The sequence below is a fragment of the Semicossyphus pulcher genome, unplaced genomic scaffold (assembly GCF_022749685.1).
Source record: "Semicossyphus pulcher isolate SPU_LCO1_2020_fin unplaced genomic scaffold, fSemPul1.0.p SCAF_23, whole genome shotgun sequence".
NCBI classification, from domain to species: Eukaryota; Metazoa; Chordata; class Actinopteri; order Labriformes; family Labridae; genus Semicossyphus; species Semicossyphus pulcher.
Genome location: NW_027211697.1, coordinates 12,707,185 through 12,728,855, shown reverse-complemented (window position 1 = coordinate 12,728,855; position 21,671 = coordinate 12,707,185). Strand labels below are relative to the sequence as shown.

Here is a 21,671-nt window from a genome sequence, read left to right as displayed (position 1 = left end):
AAATCCCAATCTCCGCCCTAAAGCCTAAGCACTGAACACAGACTTTAATGGCATCAGGTGTGCAGTGCGTGAGTCTGTGAGGTTTTGTTGCATATTTATGGCATTACAACAAAACAGTGAATAATTTGACCATTTTAAAACAGGAAACTGCAAATGTGGAAGACGAGTGCAAATTAAACCTCAAGATTTAACATGTTCCCCTATAACTTTATTGTAAACAACTCTTTGAGCTGTTGCATTGTGGGAAATTATGAGTTAACAGCACTATAAGATTAAGGAGCAGTAAGTGGACACAAAGAGAAAATGGTTTTAATAGTTTATTATCTCTTTGGGTTGACTGTATTTGAAAGGTCAGATTCTGCTGTAGTAGTTGACGGTGTCGTCGCATTCAGCGTTAAAGCTGTGGGGCTGACGTCGCCGAGGGCCGCTGTGCTGATCTCTGCTGCCTTTGATTTCAGAGTGAGCGCAGGATCGACCTTCTCTACAGCTGCAGACTCTTCGCTCTCTTCATCTCCTTCTGGTCATGAGAAAAACAAGGTTTAAAATCACATGTCAAAGTGACATTTTCAAAGTCTGTTCACAGGTTTACCTTCGATATCTGCTTCACTTTTTAAGTCATTAATCTGTTCAGAAGCAGTCTCCTCCTCCTCGGCTGCAGATGGTTCTGGAAGCAGTCCCTTCTCTGCAGCTAGGATACAAAAGCAGTTTAACATCACAGGTTCTAAATTAGCAGAGATAATCTACCTTTAGTGTCTTGGAGTTTAAACTCTTACCAGCTTTCTTGTCGCTCACTCCACTCCTCCACTGGCTGCCGTACAGAGCCGGTCTGCTGATCTTACTGAGGACAGGAGGGAGCTCCTCTTCAGGCAGGGGCCCGCTTTTCGACTTGCCTGGCAGGACGAGCATCGGACCCACTCTGGCTTCCTTTTCCCACACTAACAAATAGACAAACATGTTTTATCTGAACTGCTCGTTTAAAAACCTACTGGTCTTATTTGAGGACATGTCCCTCTGGAGTAAAGTTTGTACCTATATTTGGCGTCACTGCGCTCTTCCTAAAGGCTTCTTCCGGCTTCCCGAATCCTCGAGGACCGAACTTGCCCGGGCTGCTGGGTTTACTGTGACCCTGACCAACTTCATTTTGGTTTTGACAGTGTCCACATAAGTAGTCATTACCATCAGCGGACCTCCACCTGAAAGGGATTGTAAACTTACAGAGCAAACAGGAAGCGTGTGCAGAAACATGCTTCAGACTGGATCACACTTACCTTCCATTGACAAACGTGCACGCCTTATTTGGCGCCTCCGCATCATTTACTGGCACAGCATTCAGGTGACACGTGATGTAGAGCTGGAAGACAGGACATTTAAGTGTGGGAAAAATAAACTGTACATGTTAAAAGGTAAACACAACCTCACCTGTCCTCTGTCCTCATTATGAAACCTGAAGGCGTCCATGACCAGGTGGAGCTTGTCATCCTGAGTCCGGGGTAAGAAGTGAGACTTTGAACCTGGAAGCTGAGAGTCGGCCAAGCACCTATGAAGGGAGAGAAGAGAGAGGTAACACTACTATGTGTGCCGAGACGGTCCATTGGTTCTGCTGCACCCAATAAAACTTTTGCATTCAGTCGTAAGTGCAACAATTTTTTAGTCCATGCAAAACCAGTGCCTACATTACCCAGAATGCAGAGTAGATGCAACACTGCATTAGCTGCACTTTGGCCATTTATGGTTGTCAGATAAAACAGCGCATACTAAAATTAAACTGTTGCCTTTAGTAATTCAGAAGTGTGAGAAACCACAAACATGCAGTAGCCTAAGCCAGTCTTATCGAGTGTCTGCAGGCGCCGACTCATGAAAGCCATATTTTAGGTTTAGCTGCCTTAAATGAAGACGCCTGTGAGCCAGTTCAGGCAGGCAACTCAACATGCATCAGTCTCCACAGTCACCCGATGTGCTTTGTTCGAAATGCCGTACTATATCAAATTTGTGCATGTTAAATAAATCAGCGAGGAGCGATGAGGTCGGAGCCTGAGACTAAACACAAGCTGCAGTAAACATTTCAAACCACCACAAACGTGAGGTGTTAAATTACTTTAACACTGAGCTCTACATTTCATTTGCTACGTGAGCAAACACACATTTGAACGCACTTACCCTTCACCCTAAAGCTAGTCCAAGAGGTCTCATATCGAAAGGTCTCTTGCTTTTATGCAAGTTTGATAATAAGTCTTAAAAAGTTGTAAAATTGAGATTTCACAGCTTCTGTTAGTTTGGCTAAGTACCAGCAGCACTTTCGACTACAGTCCGAGGCCCCCCACTCTGCTCTCCCGATATTTCCCGTCTCTCTAGCTGATCAATGAAGGCAAGAACAGCCCAACAAAACGTTAGTTCCTGTTCCCCAACTTTGAAAGGAAGTAACATTACAAGGCCTCAAACTGCTAGCCTTAAAAGAGTGGAGAATTATGACAAAGATCTGATTAGCAGACGTCCTTCTTAACCCCCAGATTTTCATTTTCAAACCTTAGTCTTTAGCAGACACACAAAAGCCTTCAGACAACCTTACATTTATAAGTACCTGTAAAGCAATGTTACCCCCTTCAATTTTTCATCAGGTTGCAGCAGCTTACCCGTTCTCAATGAAGATGTATCTGGGAGCAGAGTAGATGTCGGGGTCAAGCGTGGCCACACAGCTGCTCACAAACACCCGGAGCCCCATGTGATGTCCCACTCTGACCGAGGCCTCGATGCTGATTGGGTCCCCGAGGTAAAACACATTGGAGCTTCTTTCATACAGCCAGTCATCTGCACAGAAGGATAACACAATAAGCACTCATGGAGATAAAAGGGCAACATGTGAAGTGAATGAAACCCACTCGTCATGATTCTCAGGTCGAACTCCAGAGTTTCCACTGCAGCCTGGGTGGACATGAAGGGGATCCAGGTCGGTGTGAGGGAAGAGCTGGACAGACTGTACTTCCTGAGGAGCAAGAGAAGAGGTTTTAAAGGAAGGCAATGCAAAGAGACCTTAAATGTGATGCAGACAGACCTTTCATAATGACACTCAATGGGAATCACAGCCTCATCCATGCGAATGAGCCCATCAGGAGAGGCTGCAGGAGAGTATACGAGGAGGTTTGTGTAGACCAGAGAGTCCTCAGTCATCTGTGGAGAGAGGAGAGCTTTACAAGAGGAACTTTTAATGTATAAAAAGTGTCTAAAGTGCAATAGAGTGTTACCCAGTGTTTGGTGCCGCAGTCCAGAAGCCCAACAATGATCCTGTACTCCTCTGCTGAAGACGCTGCAGCCGTACAGTAATCATTGTGCTCCACTCCGAGGCGTAGATCGGCTCCACGAACAGGAGCTCCCACTGCAAACATGTCGGCCTGGATGAAGATCTCCAGAGAGTCCGGATAGCAGCTCACTCTGACCGTGTTCACCAGCTCCCGCTCCTCAGACGGAGCCTTCTGCTGCTCTTGTTCGGTGTGTTTGGAGCTCTGAGGGCTTTGCGCTGACGCATGTTGTGCGCGCTGTGCCGGCGGGAAAGCAAAGGACGATCTGACACAGAAGCCTGACAACAAGAGTCCAACAAGGAGGTTAAACCGAAGCTGTGAGGTCTCCATGACTGAAAACAGAAGCTGGTTCAGAGCGTGGAGGCTCCTGTCTGACCCACAAGGAAGCTCACTGACCTGAGCAGGGAGGGTTCTTAAGGCACACAATCAGGAGCATGTGAGCAACATCACACACCTGAGTCTAATTATGTACTCATCAGTGTAACACACACACACACACACACACACGGACATGAGAAGAGAAGAATGACTTATATGAAGTAGGGGGGATTTCTCCTTTTATACAAAAATTAAAGACACAGATAAGATGTAAAAGTTGTTTGTAAACATGTTTATTGATTTTATACATTTAACAAGTTATGTTTAAAATATATAAAAACACCTTAAATATAAAACTAACTCTCCCCGATTAGAACTTACGGCTACGGATACAAAAACACAAATAATAATGATCCATCCTTCATCTACACCACTTATCCTGTTCAGGGTTGTGGGGGGCTATAGCCTGTCCCAGTTTTCATTGGGCGAGAGGCGGGGTTACACCTGGACTGATCAGCTGTCAATCACAGGGCTGACACAAAGAGAAGCAATTTAGAGTCACCAATGAACCTAACGAGTCTTTGGACTGTGGGAGGAAGCCGGAGTACCCGGAGGGAACCCACACATGCACGGGGAGAACATGCAGACTCCACACAGGAAGGGACAGTGGTTAGCGCTGTCGCCTCTCAGCGAGAAGGTTTATTGTTCGAATCCCGGTTCGGATAAAGTGAGCCTTTCTGTGTGGAGCTTCGTCCCACAGTCCAAAGACTCGTTAGGTTCACCCCGCCTCTTACCCAATGACCCCCCCGCGACCCTAAACACAATGAGTGTGTGTAGATAATGGATGGATGGATGGATATAGGTATTGTTTGAGTTGTCTGATGTCTCATTGCTGCATTTGTTGCTTGAATTCAAAGTGATGTTAGAGTTATCAGCAAATGATAATAATTTGTGCTTCGGTTTAATACAGGTTTTCCAAAAGGTTAGGGTGCAGGTCTCAGAGGCCTCAGGATTATCCTGAAGTCCATTCAGTCCCCTAACACCTACCATTCAGCTGTCAGCGAGACTGATATTATAGGCCTGAAATAATTCATGCAGCGGGGGCTGGTGATTGGTCATACTCTGTGAGATACTTTGCAAAGGTTTCATAATAAATGATCATAAAGAAATCTCTGGGATTCAAACTCTTTATTTCAGATTTCCACCACAGTAAACATAAAGTGCACCAAAGTGTTAAATATCATATAAAATGCAACATGGAAATGCAGTCATGTAAGAAAAGAGAAACTCCATATTAAAAGACACTTTGTTTATTCTCTGCATTTCCTGCAAAACATGCATTTGCATTGCACGGCACTGCACGAGAACTAAGAGGAGGAAAAGTGAAAGTGGCAGAAATGCAAGTAAACTCCTGCACGCTGTCCAACCTGCAGAAAATACATTTAATTGCTTGCAATGTTTGGGTGCTCCACCGTCATCATGCATGCAGTGTTTGCAAGCACCGGAACGTTGCAAGCAAATAAAAGTAATTTCTGCAAGTTGGAGTTCACTTGCAATGCTGACTGATTTGTCCTCTCCTACGCGCCTGTCCTATAACAGATGTGCAAAGTTTTTCCGTCTTAGAAACGGATGCAATGACAGATAAATCTACTTTGCATTTTTATTATCATGAAGAAGCCACCACCAACTCAAAAGGAGCAACTTTCATAATCACAAGACACAGTGTTAGTTTATGATCTGTTAAAGGCGGCTGCAGAGTTTACACGTGCATGTTCACAGGAAACTATAACAAACCACTTCTGCTGCAGAGACTCTGCCAGGCACTGTGGTTTATATAAAACCGCTGAATATAAACAACAGTCTGCTGATGGTAACCACCGTCCTTTACCGACAAAGAGCACAGACTGATAACACAACAGACATGTCCCATCATACAGAATACAAGTGATCATCTCTCTATCTCTGTTCTTGGCTGTATTGTGTTCATTATGCTGTGCATTCTTATATGTGTATTCATATAGAATGCATAATCATGTGCAATACTTCCACCTATTTACCATCAGCAACAATATAATATTTTCTTTATAACTCATAATCTTGTGCAATAGAGGTGTGAGCATGTTTAAAACCCATGTTAGACAATCTGAGTGTGAAAGAGATCGACCGCAATATTGTAGCGTCAGTTCTCGCTTTGAAGTCGTCTTCCTGCCACGAGGGGAAGAACAATAAATACAGTGAGGTCGTCCACAGAGTCTCACAATGCTGAAGGAAGCAGGGGGAGGATGGTATGACAGAGCTGTAGAGCTTTCATAGCTGAGGAGGCCATGAAGACGAGCGCTGCATGTGTTCTTATTTTCATTCAGCTCTTTGAAGGTGAGAACGTTCTTATTTTTACTCACAAACAGACTCTAAAGGAGACTTTTGTTATACTAATGTGTGATTATAACAGTAACTTCTTTATCCTGATGTTAGTTACATTTGTTTGTTTCCACTGTGAGGCGTATCAGTGGTGCAAGCAGCTCTGTGCTTTGAGATAAATGCTCTGAATACTCACAGAAACGCTTACAAAGGGAAAATGTTTCACAGGTTAAATGTTCACAATCAAACTCTTTCAATTCTTGTACTTAAACAAATTTAATTTAATTTAAATTTGTTCCTTAAATGTTGCTGTTATCCACTCGTGAGACAAAGTGTTGGTAAAATGGAGCAGAGGTTAGCACACCTTTAATCTTTTGGCTGTTTTTTGTGCTTAAAGTGTGTACTAACTGTGTATATTCAGTATATATAGAAGAGGTACTTCATTTTTCCATGAGGTATGGTGGCCGTATGGTGTTTTGACCTTCAGGGACACCATAGCTTGGCTAAATTGGTTATTAATAATCCCTGTAGGAGCCATAATTTGCTTTATGCCAGCTTTGATTAGGATTTGTTTTATTGCACTCCTTTTATGGTTTCATCACTTCCTGTGATTGGTTGTGAGGTGGGAGTTCAGACGAAGAGGGTGAGAGTGTTGAGTCTGGCTCAGACATTTTCTGTTGACCGTCACGCCATTTTGCTTTTTGTGCTATAATTCTGTTCTCAGTTAAGTTTAAAGAGGGGGTGTTATGCTGTTTCACATTAAAAGACATATACATAATGTGACAATGTTGGATGTCCAGAATAAACGTGGGTGAAGTTTCAAATCTGTAGATAAAAGTATGTTGGCGTAATCCCCAGGCGTCTCAGCTCAGTCTGCAGGCTGCTGTGAACGCCAGGTTTCTCACCGTTTTTTCTACACGCTGCACTTTAACGTGCAGCCTCAGCAGGCTTTGGAGAGCTGGCAAATGTGAAGAAAGCGGGCTCGTAGGGGCGGGGTTTCTTAAAGGGACGGAGCTGACGGAGTCGTTTCAGGCAGAGGCGGTATGAGGGCCTGCACAGAGTTTTTTTTAACTGTAAATTATGCTAAGCTACTCCACAGGTATCACAGAGTGAAATATGAAGCTTGAAATTAGCATAACACCCCCCCTTTAATAAACGGTTTAACGCACCCGGACTTTTTGTGGCACTTTACCATCATAGTTGCTATAATCCTAAATATAAGGCATTCACCACTAGACATACTTGTAAGCATATTGTACCGCACACTTTTACAATAAATTAACTCTTTAAAAAACTTAACAGCTTGAGGAACAAATGAAAACTAAAGGGAGAAATATCGCTGCAAAGCTGGAAACAGTTGAATGAACGCGGTCAGGGGCTGCTTCTGGTCGCCATAATGTTTTTACCTTCTGCAGTCTTTGTCTCTGTACATGCCTTCCGTACTTGGTAACTTTGTCCCTTCAAGTGTGCTGGACACTTTTTTGACAGGTGTTTTGTGTGCCTCAGTAACACTTTACATTGCAGGAGCACTTGGGGAGCAGAAACCTTCTCCGAGGCAAAATAAAGAGTCTTCTAGATATGCAAATCTGCAAGCACAACTATTTCATGTGCCTGGATAGATTTCCAAAACTATCAGAATTTGGAAGTGTTTTTGGAAGTGTTAGGGATCACCAAAGTCACTATGCCTCTTCCTCTGGGGACCATGAATGTTTTGAATCTAGTTGCAATCAGATCAATAATTGTTGTAATGTCAGTTTGGACCAAAGTGATGATAGATGCTGACTCATGAAGTATTTTAACCAGGTGTTGAACTCCTCTCTCCTCCAGCCTATGCAGAGCTGATCTTTAGAAACCTGTCAGAGACTCAGACTCTGGAGCTCTCCTGCTCCCCTAAGCAGGATCACGGCAGCCTGACAGGCCTCCACCTGTACCACCGCAACGCCCACAGTCAGACCACCCTGCTGTCGATGGCTGAAGGCGGAGAGCTCAGGGTCGACCCGGCGCTCAGGGAGCGTCTGCAGCTCAGTGGAGGACTGAACTCCCTGCAGGTCAATGTCACCATAACACATTTACAGCCCGCTGACACGGGACTGTACATGTGGGAGCTGAGCTACAGGAAGAGGAACAGCTCAGAGCAGATCGTCCTCGCTGCTCAGAAGGTGCTCTTGTTGGTTAAACAAACAGGTATGTGTCTCAAACATGTCACTATACAGGACTCACACACTGCTGCAGTTAAACACCTCACATTATAATGTGTGTGTTTGTGTTGCAGAGAGGTCATGCCACTGCTCTGCCAGTTACCCTCCTCTGCTGCTGACCATCTTCACAGCAGCGGGGCTCATTGTGCTCGCACTCTGCGGGCTGCTCGTAGACAAATGTGTGAGTATTTATACCTCAATTTACTGACAACCGAGCAGAGATAAAGATTTAACTCAGTGGGTTATTTCTGAGAATTGAGAAATGTTGCTGATACCATCTTCATGTGTTGACTGCAGCATGTTGTCTAAATCAAACTAGTAAGACAGCTGTATAAGTCTGTTGAAGCTGAATACCAACTAGTGTGTCAGCTTTAATAAAGGCCTGACAAACTGTTTAAATTAGTTTTAACTTTAAATGATGGCGAGGTTGCACATTCGATTTTGTTGCAGACTACCTGGTGCAATGACAGTAAAGATATTCTATTCTATTCTATATAGTCTTCCAGGCAACAAAATCTGTCACATTTTGTTAAATAATAAAAGTTAAATTCTCTGAATTAATCGATAAAGAAATATGGAAAAGCAAAAAGTCTCAGTAATCACATGTGAAGACAAACTAAAGCCTCAAATATGACAAGCAAGGTCGATCAGTTTCAAACAAGCCTTTGCTTTGCTGTTGAAGTGCTGCATATTTTATATTTAATAATCACAGCAAATTAGTACTTTTTTTGTTCAGCTAAATTCAAGTGCCCTGCAGGGATAAAATCTCAAGTTGCATGACTCTTTTAAACACGCAGAAACATCCACAGAAAGCTCATGAGTCACTAGGCTATTGTAATGGAAATAAGGCGGAGGTGACACAAATTCTCCGACTCTTGTTTCTTAAATATAAATCCTTAATGTTAAACTTACTTTTATTAAGGATTGTGACTAAAAATGTTTTGGTTTTGGAGCGTTGGTCGGACAAAACAAGACTTCTAAAGACGGGAAACTAAACTTTATCTGCTGTCAGACTTGCAAATTCATTCTGTAAACCGTTTCGGCATTTCTTGTTATGAAAGCTTGACGGTCCTCCCGCGCCTAGTTACGGTTGCTAACGTAGGATTGGACAGTGGCGGTCCAAAGGCGGGGCTTAGCGAGGGATCAATTGTCACTTAGCAAAATACTCATATTAAATACAGAAGCTTGTTAGTAACTAAGTTTTTGTGCTGCAGGTGAAGTCGCGACCTCATGAAACAGCACAACCTTCTGCTCCCATCTACGAGGAAATGACCAGGAAGCAGCAGAGCGCCGGAATCGCCCGAAATAACCCAGAGGCCCCTTCACACCTGGAGGAAGTCAACTTCCCCGTGTACGCCAACCCTAACATCCGACAACCGCAGGAGAACTACTACGCCTGCCCGAGACAGCTTGCCCTCAGCGCCTGGAGTGAACAGGAAGCGACACCCGCTCCACCGCAGAAACGATATGAGACAAGATGATGATCTCAGTTTGGTGGCAGGAAGTCAGAGAGACAGACACCAAATAACCAAACGGCACTTTTCTTTTAACAGCCAAGAAAAAAAAGCTATTTTATTAATATTTGAAAGAAGCTCCATAGTTCATGAAAAGATTTGTTTCGGTGCATGTCATTGAACAATCACATTCTATGAGGAGAAAGAGATATACAGAGAGAAAAAATAAAACATTACAAGCCACTGACTCTTCATTAAATCTCAGTACAGACATTTTTACTTAATATTTCAAAAAAAAAAAAAAAAAAAAAAGGCAAAAAAAAAAAGCAGCCCTAAACCCAAGCCCCCCACCCCGAACCCCACCCTCCAAGAAAACCTTTAACAACTGAGAAAATAAACCCTTGAGGGTGACAGGCTAGAATCCCACAGTGCTAAAGAGTGAGACGCTCATTGGTTTTAGGAATACACAGCATGGCGATGTAGCGCTAGGTCAATCTGAATCAGGGGGAGGAAGCTGGAGGCGGGGGCTCGACATGAGCCACCTCTACGCCCCCTTAAAAAAATAAAATAGAAACACATTGGATCCCAAAAACCCCTGCGATAGACCAGCCACTTAGAAGTAGGCCATAAAATCCCCCTCTTCCAACCCCCCCCAACACTTGTGCATAGTTTCATGATCCTTTACAACCAGCTCATGTTTTACAAACATCCTCCGAAAGTCTGATTTTTACCTCTATTCATAGTAATAATAATAATAATAATAATAATACCCGCTATGGGAGAATGAGAGAGAGAGAGAGCGAGAGGAAAGAAAGAGTAATGCACAATGTTCCTGATTCAGTCAGGACGGGACCTCATTAAGAAAACACAATAAAGATTCAACATACAGCATTTTGCATGTTATTCACTGTCTTTCTTTTTTTAACAATCAAAATCATTGACCTTTTTTTTTGTTTTTAAATGTAAAGCAATTTTAATATATAGATTTATATATAAAGCACTCCATTTTCATTTAAAGTCCATTATTTGGTTATTATGTAACTGCTACGGATTTAGAAACAAAGGTATTTTCTCTTCTTCCGAAATCCATAACTTTCAGTGCTTAGAATTGTTTCTTTTAAATCATCCTTTTTTTTTTTTTTACTCATCATAAAAATGTACATTAAAATGGCGTGGAGTTGGTACTCTGGAACCCTGGCCTTCCTGAGACAAGATCCACTTTTTCGTGTGTGTGCAAGATAGTGAGCAATTATGTCTTTTTTTCTTTTCTTTTTTTTATATAAAGGAAAAATATATATAATCAACATAAAACATACAGGCTTCAGATAGTCCATGAAATCAACATCAACACAGAACAAAGAAGGTTAAACAGAACAAGACAACACTGTTCAATCCCAGAGTTCTGAAAGTAGCACGATTCATCTTCATTCTGTGAAGTGTTGTGTTGCACGTTTTCTTTAAAAATGGAAGCATTTGTCTTTTTTTTTGTCTTTTTCCAACATTCCCATGGTTTTAATCTTTTGTGTCGCTGATTTTTTCTTTTTTCTGAACTCCAGAAAAAAACAAAGTGTTTGTAAACTGTCAGTGGCCTTGCAGGAAAAAAAAAAAAAAAGACAACATGAGTGAACTGAACACAAGTGAGAACAGAACGAAAGCTAACAAACCAAAAAGGTAGGCACCTCTGAAGTGAGCCCTAGAAGCCAAGGCTCAGTCTGATGTCTCGTCCTTCACGCTCTCCGTTGCTCAGATTTGGGAGAGCTGAAGTCCTTCTACCCCGATCTATGGCCACAGGTCTGCAAAATACTTTTTTTGCTGCATTTTTTATACATATGTGATTTTTTTTTTCAGTTTTCTTGTTGTTTTTTTTTAGGTTTACAGTCTGAAAAATGGTGCAATACTCAATTATGATCCATACTTTCTTGGATTATTCCACAATGAAAGCCACTAAGGTAGATAAACATTACATTTTAAAAACACACTTATTTTAGTCCTTGAGTAAACATTTACACATGAACTGTCCCCGTCTCCCCTCAGTACTTGTATCATGTTGTTCATTTAGCTGGATGAGGGGTGAGGCCGACACTCAGTGCAACGCTAGAGGCTAGTAACAATTAACATCAGAATATATTTTTGACAAGCAAAAAAAGAAAAAAAACAACAAAAGTATACTGAATTGAAAAGAATCACAAGGCGGAAATTCCTCCGCTGTAATCACGAGCTCTCTCTCGCACACACAAACACATACACACACACGCGCGCGCGCTGTCAACCTCACACGCTAAACAGTCATTCGTACAACATACAGTACAAGCAGCCTTGTGCAAACACTCAAATACAACAGATGTAAATTTGCCGTTATATCGATCTTTGTTTTCAACAACACTCGTATTTCAAATTTGATTCACTCTGAACCGATGCTATCAAAAATCTCTGAAGTGTATGAATGAGACAAAAAACCACTACAAAAAGTGTTCACATTACATTATTGGCGCTTCTTTTGATTCAAGTATTTGTTTTCATTATTTTGTATTACTCTGATATGTTTATGATCTTGTCTTCTGGGAAATATAATGTCGAGGAGGATACACAGGGTAAGGGCTAAGTGGAAAACAGAGAGATCTAGCCATATACACACATACACTCATTATGTATTCTGTATATGAACTAGCATGTGCATATTCAACCCAGGCCTTAGAGATTTGCTAATTCAACTCTTTCCGGGCCCCTGCCCCACACCCTCGTCTCATCCATGATTGAGAAGCAGATTTCGCTTGAGCTCCAGTTGCCTCTGAGTCCGTTTGACGTTAAAAAAGGGAGAGCATCTGATTTCCAACACTAGACAGGTAGATCAGAGTGCAGGAGGCGGGGTGGGAGGGGGCCGGGGCTCTCAGTGCTGGTGCTGCGCCAAGAAATCCAGGGCACATCTGAGACTCGACCTCCGTCCCTCTAACCCGCCCTCCCACTCTGCTCCACTCCCTGCTTCCAACGCCAGTTCCTTGATTCAAGTCCAGTGTGGAGTAAATGCAGGTTTCAGGAACAAACAAACACACAGACAGACATCAACAGGCAATAGTGATTGTTTTGTTGAATGATGCGAGTCTCGAGCGACTCTGGAAGAGGGCAAAAGTTTTAAGACTTGGTACCAAACTTGAGGTGTGTCCCCATTTCTGCTGATACTCTGGGTCCCTGCTTGGACCCTGACCCTAAAGCCAGATGTGCAGAAATGACCTGTTGTAATAAATCCGCCTGCACGACCTTCAGTTTGGAGGTCCATAAATGAACCACCTGGATACAGCTTCCCCACATGTGGCCCGGTGAACGAGCCCAGACGGGGGGTCGAGAAGGCGGCAGCTTGCAGAGAAACAGGCGTCACAGCCTCGGAGTGCACAGCTGGAACAGACTTTTTTTTTTTTTTGTAGTTTCTAGTTTTTGCAAAAAACCTTGATGATAAAGAAAAAGATGTTTTTGGTTTTTAAAGAGATGTACCCGATGTGACCCATAAACAGTGCACAGACACATACAGGGACCACCCTGCCCCTCCTCCTCCTCCTCCTCCTCCTGCAGCCTCGTTCTCCTCTACACTTCCAGTCCTCTGTTAAACACCAGCACCATTCATCTGTCCTGCCCTTCTACCCCTCAAGCCTCCTGCAGCCGGAGCGTGTGGTGTGCGCCCCTGCAGCAGAAACAACTAAAGTCTCATCACGCTAAACATAAATGAGGATATGGCAAAGTGGAAGAAGATATTTGTACATCAGTTGGCACGAGACTGAAGACTGTTTGCCAACCAATAGTGCCTCCAGCAGGTCGTTTAGTGTCATCGTGTAACTCTGTCCACACAGTGGGAGACTAAAGAGAGGCGCTTTCAGACATGTCATCAAGGAGGGGGGTGGGGGGGGATTCAGGGAAAGCTGCCTGGTCGTAAAGGTTGAGATCTAAGTGAAGATTGGCAGATGTGGCGGATGGCTGTGTTTTTCTAGATGGCTGTGAACGAACACCTCCTTGTCTTTGCATAGAAATGGAAGGCTGTTATCAGTTGAGGTGGTTCTAAGTGTAACTGAGTGCTCCCAGAGTTAAACATAAAGCACCAGTGTGAGTGAGGCCCATCAACACTAAAGGATGTGTGTATTATGAGACGACAGAGAGCAGAGGCCGGGCGCCGCAGGGCGGACAGGAGGAAGCTGGCTCACTATTGCGGAGAACCTCTGACTGACAATCTTTCCCACTTGATTTGACTCTTTAAACCCCCGTCTGACTCCAACATAAAGACCCCGCCCCTCCCTCCCCCAGCCTTCTCTACCATGCATGGCCTTGCTGCGCGACCGAGCTGAGGCGTACCTCTGATACTACACACTGCTTCTGCCTCGGAGGTAGTGGGAGGGGCAGGAGAGAAGCTGAACACTGCATAAAGACCGATATTAAAAAGCCATGAAATCATCATCATCAGAAAACAATCATCTATATCGTCAATGATAACAGCAACAATATCAGCAAACTTCATGACAACAATAAAATAAAAACGCACACTGGCAATTCCATAAGTAAAACCAAGAAAAAAAAACACATCAAATGCCTCCATCTCTGGCTAAAGTGATCCTTGCAGGAGAGAGACAGAGAGAGTGGAGTTGGAGGTTGCTGAGGACAGACTCTGGCGCAGCAGTAGTAGTAAATTTAATACAGGTGGGCCAGTTCTGAAAGAGCTGCTCTTGGCCTGGAGGCCGGGGGTGGGGGGAGGAAGAGGAGGGAAGCCAGTCTTGTAGGGATCCGCAGGGAGGCAGCGAGCGAGCGGGCGGGAGGATGGGGTGAGGGCTGCTGCAGAGCACCGCGCTCCGCAGCAGGCAGGCACTCAGTGGCCACACTTTCACACAGGTTGGCAGGGCCTCCAACAGAAAGAAGACGAAATCAAAAAAAGGACGAAAAAGATGGCGATCCTCCCTGCTGGACCCAGTAGAACACAAACACGCTGAGTGTTTCCAGACACCAAGGCTAAAGATTTCAAAGTATGCAATGTAACAGTGATATTTACTCTGATAAAGAGGGTGAGGACGGGTGCTTCGGGGTCTTTCCCTGCGGCACCCATCATCAGTTTGTGAGTAAGTTCGTTCTTTGTATTTCCCTTCACTTTGCTACCATGTTTGACATCCTTCCTGGTCCCACCGACTTGAGGGAAGAAGGATTTAAAAAAAACAAAAAAAAAAACATCTTCACATCCATGTTAAGTTAAAAAATAAGTATATAGAGAAGCCACTGAGCAGATTGCTTTTTGTCTTTGTTTTTGTCAGTTTTTATTTGCCAGTGTTGCTTCTCCTTTCTTCTAGTCGTTGGCATTAAGGGTACAACGAGCTGCGGTGCTCTTGCTAAGTGCTATGATCGACCACCTATTCACAAACCTTTGCTTCATACTTTTCTACGTACGCAAATTTGGGCAAAAAGAAAGAAAAAGGTCATCTGGTCTTCTGGGTAAAAAGGGAAAACAGGCTCCTCTCGTTTTGGTTTGATGCCTTCTCCCCAAGCACACACACACACACACACACACATACAGAGAAACACACACACACACACACACACACACGTCCCTCCGTCTCCCCCAAAACTAGTCACTGGCATAAGTGTGGAGAGTAGCCCGGCTGAAGAAGTGCTTTGTGTGTACGTCCTTGTATTTCGGACAGAGGGTGGTTGAAGACCAGCTTGCTACTCTCCTGAGCTCACACACTCTTGGAGGGGGGAGATGAGGGGTAGTAGTGGCAGTTTTAGGGTGGGGGTTGGGTGCAGGGCAGATAGAGCTTTTGCAGTTCAATCATTCCTTATAGTCTCCTCTCGTTTCTGTGAGAGGTCATGGTAGGTTTGCTTGGACGGTAGAGTCTGTGGCTTATATTGCACGTCACTTGAAATGGTGTTTTTGCAGGTGGAGTCGGGGAGAGAAAAGGGGGGGGGGGGGCCGATGGGAAACATTTACGACTTGAGGTTTTTCACAAAATCAGTGACAGGGTCCGAGATTGAGACCAAACTGCGAGTTGCCCGCAGATGAGTTGAGGTGCATCGAAGTTATTTGTCTTTACAGTTCCGTAGTAATAGCAGTGGTTCATTTTTGTCATCCATCCCGTCTTTCAATGTACATGCGACAGCCCCCGAAACTCTCACCCCACCAGGTAAGATCGACAGACACATTTGAATATCAGTCTTAGCTTTGTTTGCAATGGTTTAAGAAGAAAAAACAAAACAAAAACCACTACAAAAATAAATGGCTTGAACACGGCGAACAGAGTTGCATCATTCCCTTTGAGCGTTGTGTGGGGGAACTCAATCTGCTTGCAAAAAAATGCACTGAAGTTGTGAGCTGTGGTTGCTTATGTAAAGCCGCAGCAGCATGTACTCTCCACTCAGGTTTCACTGGCTCAGAAATAAGGGTGTGCAAGTGTCCGTATGCTTCTTCACCAAGTACAGAGTGAGTGAGGATAGCAGGGCAGGAGAGAGGTTAAGGCTAATATTAGTGCTGAGAGAAACAAATGTTGAGTCTGGACCAGCTGAAAGTTCGACAACCACTCTGATTGAAGGTTTTTTTACTTTGGGAATGATGCCTTTTAATGGATCTCTGAGGTGCAGTATGATTGCCTCAAAAGGCAGAGAGGGATTACGCAAGTTCAAAGATGGCAGCTCGTCATTGTGTCAGTTTGACTTAAGTACATGTTTCACACAGCGAGTTCTCCAAAGTTCATGTCTGTAAAAAGTTCTCTTTCTTTGTTGAATGAAAGACTTTTTCCTGTGTCTCCAAAAGTGAGAGCTGAACACTGTGAGCAAAATCTCTCACCGAGATTCACAAAAGAAACTGCAAATGAAATGTCATTAAAAACAAAAAGGAGTCGAGGAGGTTGGCGAGGATGAGCAGCGACGATGTGGCCTCGTCCTCCTCGCGTGTCTCCTTCTCACGTAACACCCACACTGATTATCTCCACAATGATTTGCAAGGTTTTCGCTCCTGTTGGTGTTTGTTCCTTTCCTACATGGACTCTCCACTAAGCAGGTCCCCAGGCAGCAGCGTGTTGATTGGGGTGGGACTCCCCACGACTCGCCCCTCCTCTCCGCTCGGGGGTCCCCACAGGCTGGAGTACTGCGGCACGCCACCCCACAGCAACTCTCCGCCTGTCTTTGCTCCGCCTGTTCCCAGGCCACTGCTACTGCTGCTGCTGCTGCCGTTGTTGTTGTTCCAGTGGGGCGAGTGACCGATGGGATGGGCGGCTCCAGAGCCGGCCCCGCCCATCCTCGTCTGATTGGTGCCTGGTGTGGCCTGCCAGCTGGTGGTTCCTCCCAGCAACTGGCCCTGTGCAAAGAAGCGGTTCACCTCCTCTTCCCCGGCAAACTCCGCCAGGATGGTGGTGTTCCCGAGCACACACCTGAAGGGAAGATGAGAGGGAAAACATGGATGATTAAAAAACATCCTATAAATCAGAAGGAGCCAAACACGTTGAAGCAGATTATGAAGTCTTTTACATGTGCAGGGACTTCTGAGCCTTGGCAGCTTCGTCCTTGGAGCTGTAGCGCACCACAGCGTTGCCCTGCGTCAGGTTGAGGTGGAATGTGATGAGGGGGCCGTGCTGCATGCACAGTGTACGCAGAGTCGAACCGTCAATCTGCAGCACACAAACACAAAGAGTCAAATACAAATAACTCTCAGTGAGACCCGAGAGAGAGCAGCATTGTGTGAACTGTTACCTGTGGCGTGAGGTTCCTCAGAACCAGCCAGCTGCTGGTCCTGGTGGAGCTGTCTGTACTCCACGTGGTGCCTGCTGAGTGTCACAGAGACAGACAAACATCAAGTTAACCAAAATCACTTTTACTTCATGGGTGGTGTCGTTTTCTGCTGTGAGATGTGCACCTCCACCCAGTGACGGTTGATAGTCGTTCAACCACAACAGACAGTCGTTCTAAATCCTGCCTCCTCTGTACCTTCAGAACTGGTCTGTGGTCGTGTCAAAGTGCTGCTTGCTCTTTCAGTTCCTTACAAACTACAAACTCTACTGCTTAATGTGACCTTTAGACAACTCACATTTCACAACAACATAAGAAATGTAGTGAGCTTTGTGTCTGAGTTATGACGTATAAACGAGTTTCATGTTTTTAAGGACGAGAATATTAGCTAACAGGATTGCAAGAATCTGGACAGAGATGAAGAAGTTTTCAAAGTGAGCTCAGTCCTACACTGCATACATAAACATGCCTCTCTCTTAAGACTACCTGTGGTGTAAGAGCTGCTCCAGCCTTGAGCCAGGCCCAGGGAGTTGCCCCCCCAGGTCGAAGGCTTGGTGTTGGTGAGACCAGGCGGGGGGCGGGACGGGGCTGCGTTGCTGCCCCGGGGGCCCTGGGGGACCTTCCACAGCTCGTGGGACAGAGGGGCCTGGCTGTGAGAAATGGGGCCCGGAGACCACGTAGATTTCATCTCAGACAGTTTACCTGCACAGAAAAGAGCAAGGTTAGGGTGAGCCTGCAGAACCAAGACGAAGAAAGACAAGAGAGGAGCCCTGAAGAGCAACACGATTGGACTTAAAAGTTCACTTTCCATGCCACACACAAGGAGAAAGAGAAACTAACACCACAGCAGGGGAAATATGCACTACATGAGAGGCCGAGTTTACATGGAGGGAAGTCAAATGAAGGCCATATTTAATCAGGAACAGGGACTTGCATACACAGGAGAGATCATGTTCTCCAGTGAGAGGTTGGGTTTCTGGTTGTTACGGTAACAGGAGGGAGAGGATAATGCTGATTTGCAGTGATTCAGCCACTGCAATGTGGGGGGAGAAGGTTATGGACAAACCATGTACCTGCATCGTCCGTCTCCGGGGACGACAGACTGAACGAGCTAGTGTAGGCACTGACTGGCCAATCAGTGGAGGGAGGCAGAGCCTCGTTCTGAGATGAAGTGGGAGAGGAGCCTAAGCCGAGGCCACCAACACAAACAAACAGACACAAAGAAATAAGGAAAACAAAGCAGAAAGAGAAATGGAGTAAAGGAAAAGTGCACAAAGAATGATGACAGTGAGACCATTAAGATGAAACAGAATAAACAATGACAGTAGAGGCCGTTTGAAGCAGGAAAATGAAGAACAAAAGAATAAGACGCAGGCTCTCTGGTGGCAGCAGTGGAATGTTACTGTCAGACAGTTTTGGACGGGACATGTTTGTTCTTTTGATTCCCTTTTTAAATTGAGGTGGAAAGATATTTAAAAAACTTCTGCTTGGACTCAAAGTGTTTCACTCTGCTGTGAAATGAAACCGGACTTGTAGTAACTATGACACTTCCCTCTGATTCTCTTCAACCCCCCGGCTCTCACCTCCACTCCTGTCCCGCAGCAGGTAGCGGTTGACATCTTGGATGTTGGTGTTGATGGTGGGCCCGCTGGGGACACTGCCGGGTGTCATGTTGGGGTCATTCTCAGGGTCGATATTCTGGAGGCCCTTCCAGGGCACACCGGGGCAGAACTCTGGAAACAGAGATTAAATTAGATATAAACGTTTACAGTTCTTTATAGATGATTAGTGCTGTGCAGTAGAACTCAGTTACAGGAAAGTGAAAACATGCTGCACAAGAAGAATTTTGGTAGCTGCCAACATGAGACAAACTAGCTAACATGTCATTTCAACTTCCACAGCAAACTGACGAACCACCAGAAGTGATCATGATAAGAGCTCCAAACCTGGTGGCCAGTTGATATTGGTCCCATTGGCCATCTTGTCACTGCTGCTCTTGCCCTGCCCCCAGCTGTCTGGGGGGACGAGGGGGCTGGTAGGAGACTCAGAGCTGGACATCAGGTTGTAGGGGCTGTAAGAGTCCTCCAGCTGATGAGGCTTGCCAGGGGGGCCCAGGTTGGCACCTGAGAGGAGCGTAATTAAAGGAGAAGTGTTTTAGAGGTTGTTGAAGATTTTTTACAAACCAACCAAACATCAACAGTCATCATAAATAAAAACCTTCTGTATGTGCTCTAATGGTTTGTTTTTAATGACCAAGGATTCACAGTTCCTCACCATGTTTGCCCAGGTTGGGCTCTAGAGGGGAGGAGCTTCCAGAGAGGCTTTCGATGGAGTTTGGATGCGTCCACTGCGACAGGCGCGATTGAGGCTGGGGGGGTTCCTTCATAGACAGACCTCCCACATCCATGCAGTTTACATTCATGTTTTGATTCAGTCCAGCTGGGGGAGACAGAGAGATGTTTACACACAGTGCAGCGTTATCAGTCTGCCATGCAAAGAGAGAGCGTGATGCCACTCACAGAGAGAGTAGGGGCTGTAGGTGTTGGGAGATGACTGCGGCTCTTTGGTCTGCAGGTCAGGGAGGCCTGGAGCCTGGGGGTGACCTGGAAATGAATCCAGGCTGGATTTAGCCCCACCAGGATGCAGGCCCGAGTGGGAGGGGGGCGGCTGCTGTTGCTGCTGCTTCATCAGCAGGGCCTGGGCCAGCTGACGCTGGTGCTGTTGGATCTGCTGCTGCATGTTATTGATTGTACGTGCAACCTGGGACGATAACACAAAGATAACATATTTAAAATGTATAATGTTCAGGTGTTAGGTTTAACAGTGATCAGAGTAATAAGAAGAAGAGAAAACTGAAGGATAAGAGGGAAACTTACTTGCTGCTCTTGTTGTCGAATGGGGCCAGAAACATTGCGTTGCGCCTGCAACATCTGCTGCTGAATTTGTAAACGCTGGTATGCCTGTGTGTCAGGTAAAAGCATTAATGTAACTCGATCCTACCCCCACATTTAAAAAACATTATTTTATATATAGCTTAATCTACCATTACTGACAACATCAAAGTTTAAATTTACAGTCCAATTAAACTCTACTTAAGGAATTACATCTGAAGTATCTGAGAGCAGACGAGGCTGAAGGAGACTCACCAGTTGCAGCTGGTAAAGTTGATTCAGAAGGGTCATATGTTGAGGGTTTATTGGTGAGGTTAAAAGTGCAGGATTCAGACCAATGTTTTTTGCTGCAAACTGTAAGAGCTGTGCTTGAACCTGTGGGGAAAATATCAACGCATTAAAATGCAAAACAGCGCATGTGTTTGCATTTGGTGCAGTATGTGAGCATGAAGTCCCAAAGCGACGTGCAATATTAAGGCCTAAGTAGAAAAATAATGTCTTTACTGATGCACATATAAGTTTAAATAGGTCTGAACTGATGCATAATAAATGAGAAACTCATACTCGAGACTGAATGTAAAATATTTATCTTGCATACATTAAAATTGCAGACTGATGCGTGAGAGATGGGCCGGTGTTTGTGAGTGTGTGTGTGTGCGTACCTGAGGGGAGAGAAACTGAGGCACTTGAGCACGTAGACTAGGCTGAGAGGAACTGAGAGGCGGCACTGGCGGCTGAGGAGGCGGCTGAGGCTGCTGCATGGCCCGGGCTTGTGCTGCTCCACCACCGCCAAACATTCCACTCTGCATCTGCGGGACAAAGGGCGAGTCAGAGGAGAGACGGTCAACCTCCGCTCCATTCTGCTTCATATTCGTTTTAGGAAAGATTTAACTGGAGTTCTTAAAAAGGTCTCCCTTGAAAACTTAGTTGATGAAGAGAAATTAAAATGTAAGGCAGTAACTTTTAAGACCCTTTTACCAAATTGTAAATATAAGCTGCATTTGATTTTATATAAAACAAAGGTAGACTCTTAATTTTTAAAAACTAGTTCATGAACAGTATATGTTTATGTCTATGAATGAACTACCTTATCCATGAAGGGCAAGCGGGGGTCTGCCGAGGGGTCTTTGGAAAGAAGCGGAGGCCGAGGGCAGCTCATGGGCTTGTTGATGAGCCCGTTGTTGTAGTCGTGGCCGGTTATCCCCATCCCCCGCTTGTCTAGCTCCGTCTTCTTCTCCAGCAGGGCACTCATGGCCTGGTCCAGGTTCATGTTGTTGCTCTTCAGAGCCTCCTCTGCTGGGTCCCTCTGGAGAGCAAACAGGGAAGCATCAGTGATTTTGCTTAAATGCAGTCCAATAGGTTACTGGCTTCGCAGTTATGCTTCAACTTTGCAATTTACAATCGAGCCCGCGACTA

The 21,671-nt window shown here is 44.9% G+C and overlaps 3 protein-coding genes across 6 annotated transcripts in view; 1 reads left to right on the top strand and 2 right to left on the bottom strand.

The window, feature by feature from the left end:
* Positions 1-320: 320 nt before the first annotated feature.
* Positions 321-3,623, bottom strand: LOC138603242 (zona pellucida sperm-binding protein 3-like). Its single transcript, XM_069674937.1, has 10 exons — positions 3,240-3,623; positions 3,050-3,165; positions 2,877-2,980; positions 2,631-2,805; positions 1,420-1,537; positions 1,269-1,351; positions 1,030-1,193; positions 774-935; positions 590-688; positions 321-517 (listed from the first exon to the last, which is right to left on the bottom strand). Exons 1-10 carry the CDS (start codon positions 3,621-3,623, stop codon positions 321-323), a joined length of 1,602 nt encoding a protein of 533 aa, XP_069531038.1.
* A 2,261-nt stretch (positions 3,624-5,884) lies between these two features.
* On the top strand, positions 5,885-9,852 carry LOC138603153 (uncharacterized). Its single transcript, XM_069674847.1, has 4 exons — positions 5,885-5,984; positions 7,797-8,153; positions 8,242-8,348; positions 9,382-9,852. The coding sequence occupies exons 1-4, from the start codon at positions 5,936-5,938 to the stop codon at positions 9,646-9,648; spliced, it is 780 nt and encodes a 259-aa protein (XP_069530948.1). The 5' UTR covers positions 5,885-5,935; the 3' UTR covers positions 9,649-9,852.
* Positions 9,853-9,977: 125 nt separating this feature from the next.
* The window catches only part of tnrc6c1 (trinucleotide repeat containing adaptor 6C1), a 49,030-nt gene continuing 37,336 nt past the window's right edge, over positions 9,978-21,671 (bottom strand). For all 4 annotated transcript variants that reach the window (XM_069674843.1, XM_069674845.1, XM_069674844.1 and 1 more), the window contains 12 exons: positions 21,343-21,561; positions 20,918-21,064; positions 20,511-20,630; positions 20,241-20,324; positions 19,884-20,124; positions 19,639-19,803; positions 19,311-19,487; positions 18,948-19,097; positions 17,851-18,066; positions 17,329-17,402; positions 17,107-17,246; positions 9,978-17,009 (listed from right to left, as the gene is read on the bottom strand). In XM_069674843.1, the coding sequence (XP_069530944.1) occupies positions 16,616-17,009; positions 17,107-17,246; positions 17,329-17,402; positions 17,851-18,066; positions 18,948-19,097; positions 19,311-19,487; positions 19,639-19,803; positions 19,884-20,124; positions 20,241-20,324; positions 20,511-20,630; positions 20,918-21,064; positions 21,343-21,561 (2,127 nt within the window). In that variant the 3' untranslated portion in view covers positions 9,978-16,615. The remainder of the gene's footprint in view (positions 17,010-17,106; positions 17,247-17,328; positions 17,403-17,850; positions 18,067-18,947; positions 19,098-19,310; positions 19,488-19,638; positions 19,804-19,883; positions 20,125-20,240; positions 20,325-20,510; positions 20,631-20,917; positions 21,065-21,342; positions 21,562-21,671) is intronic.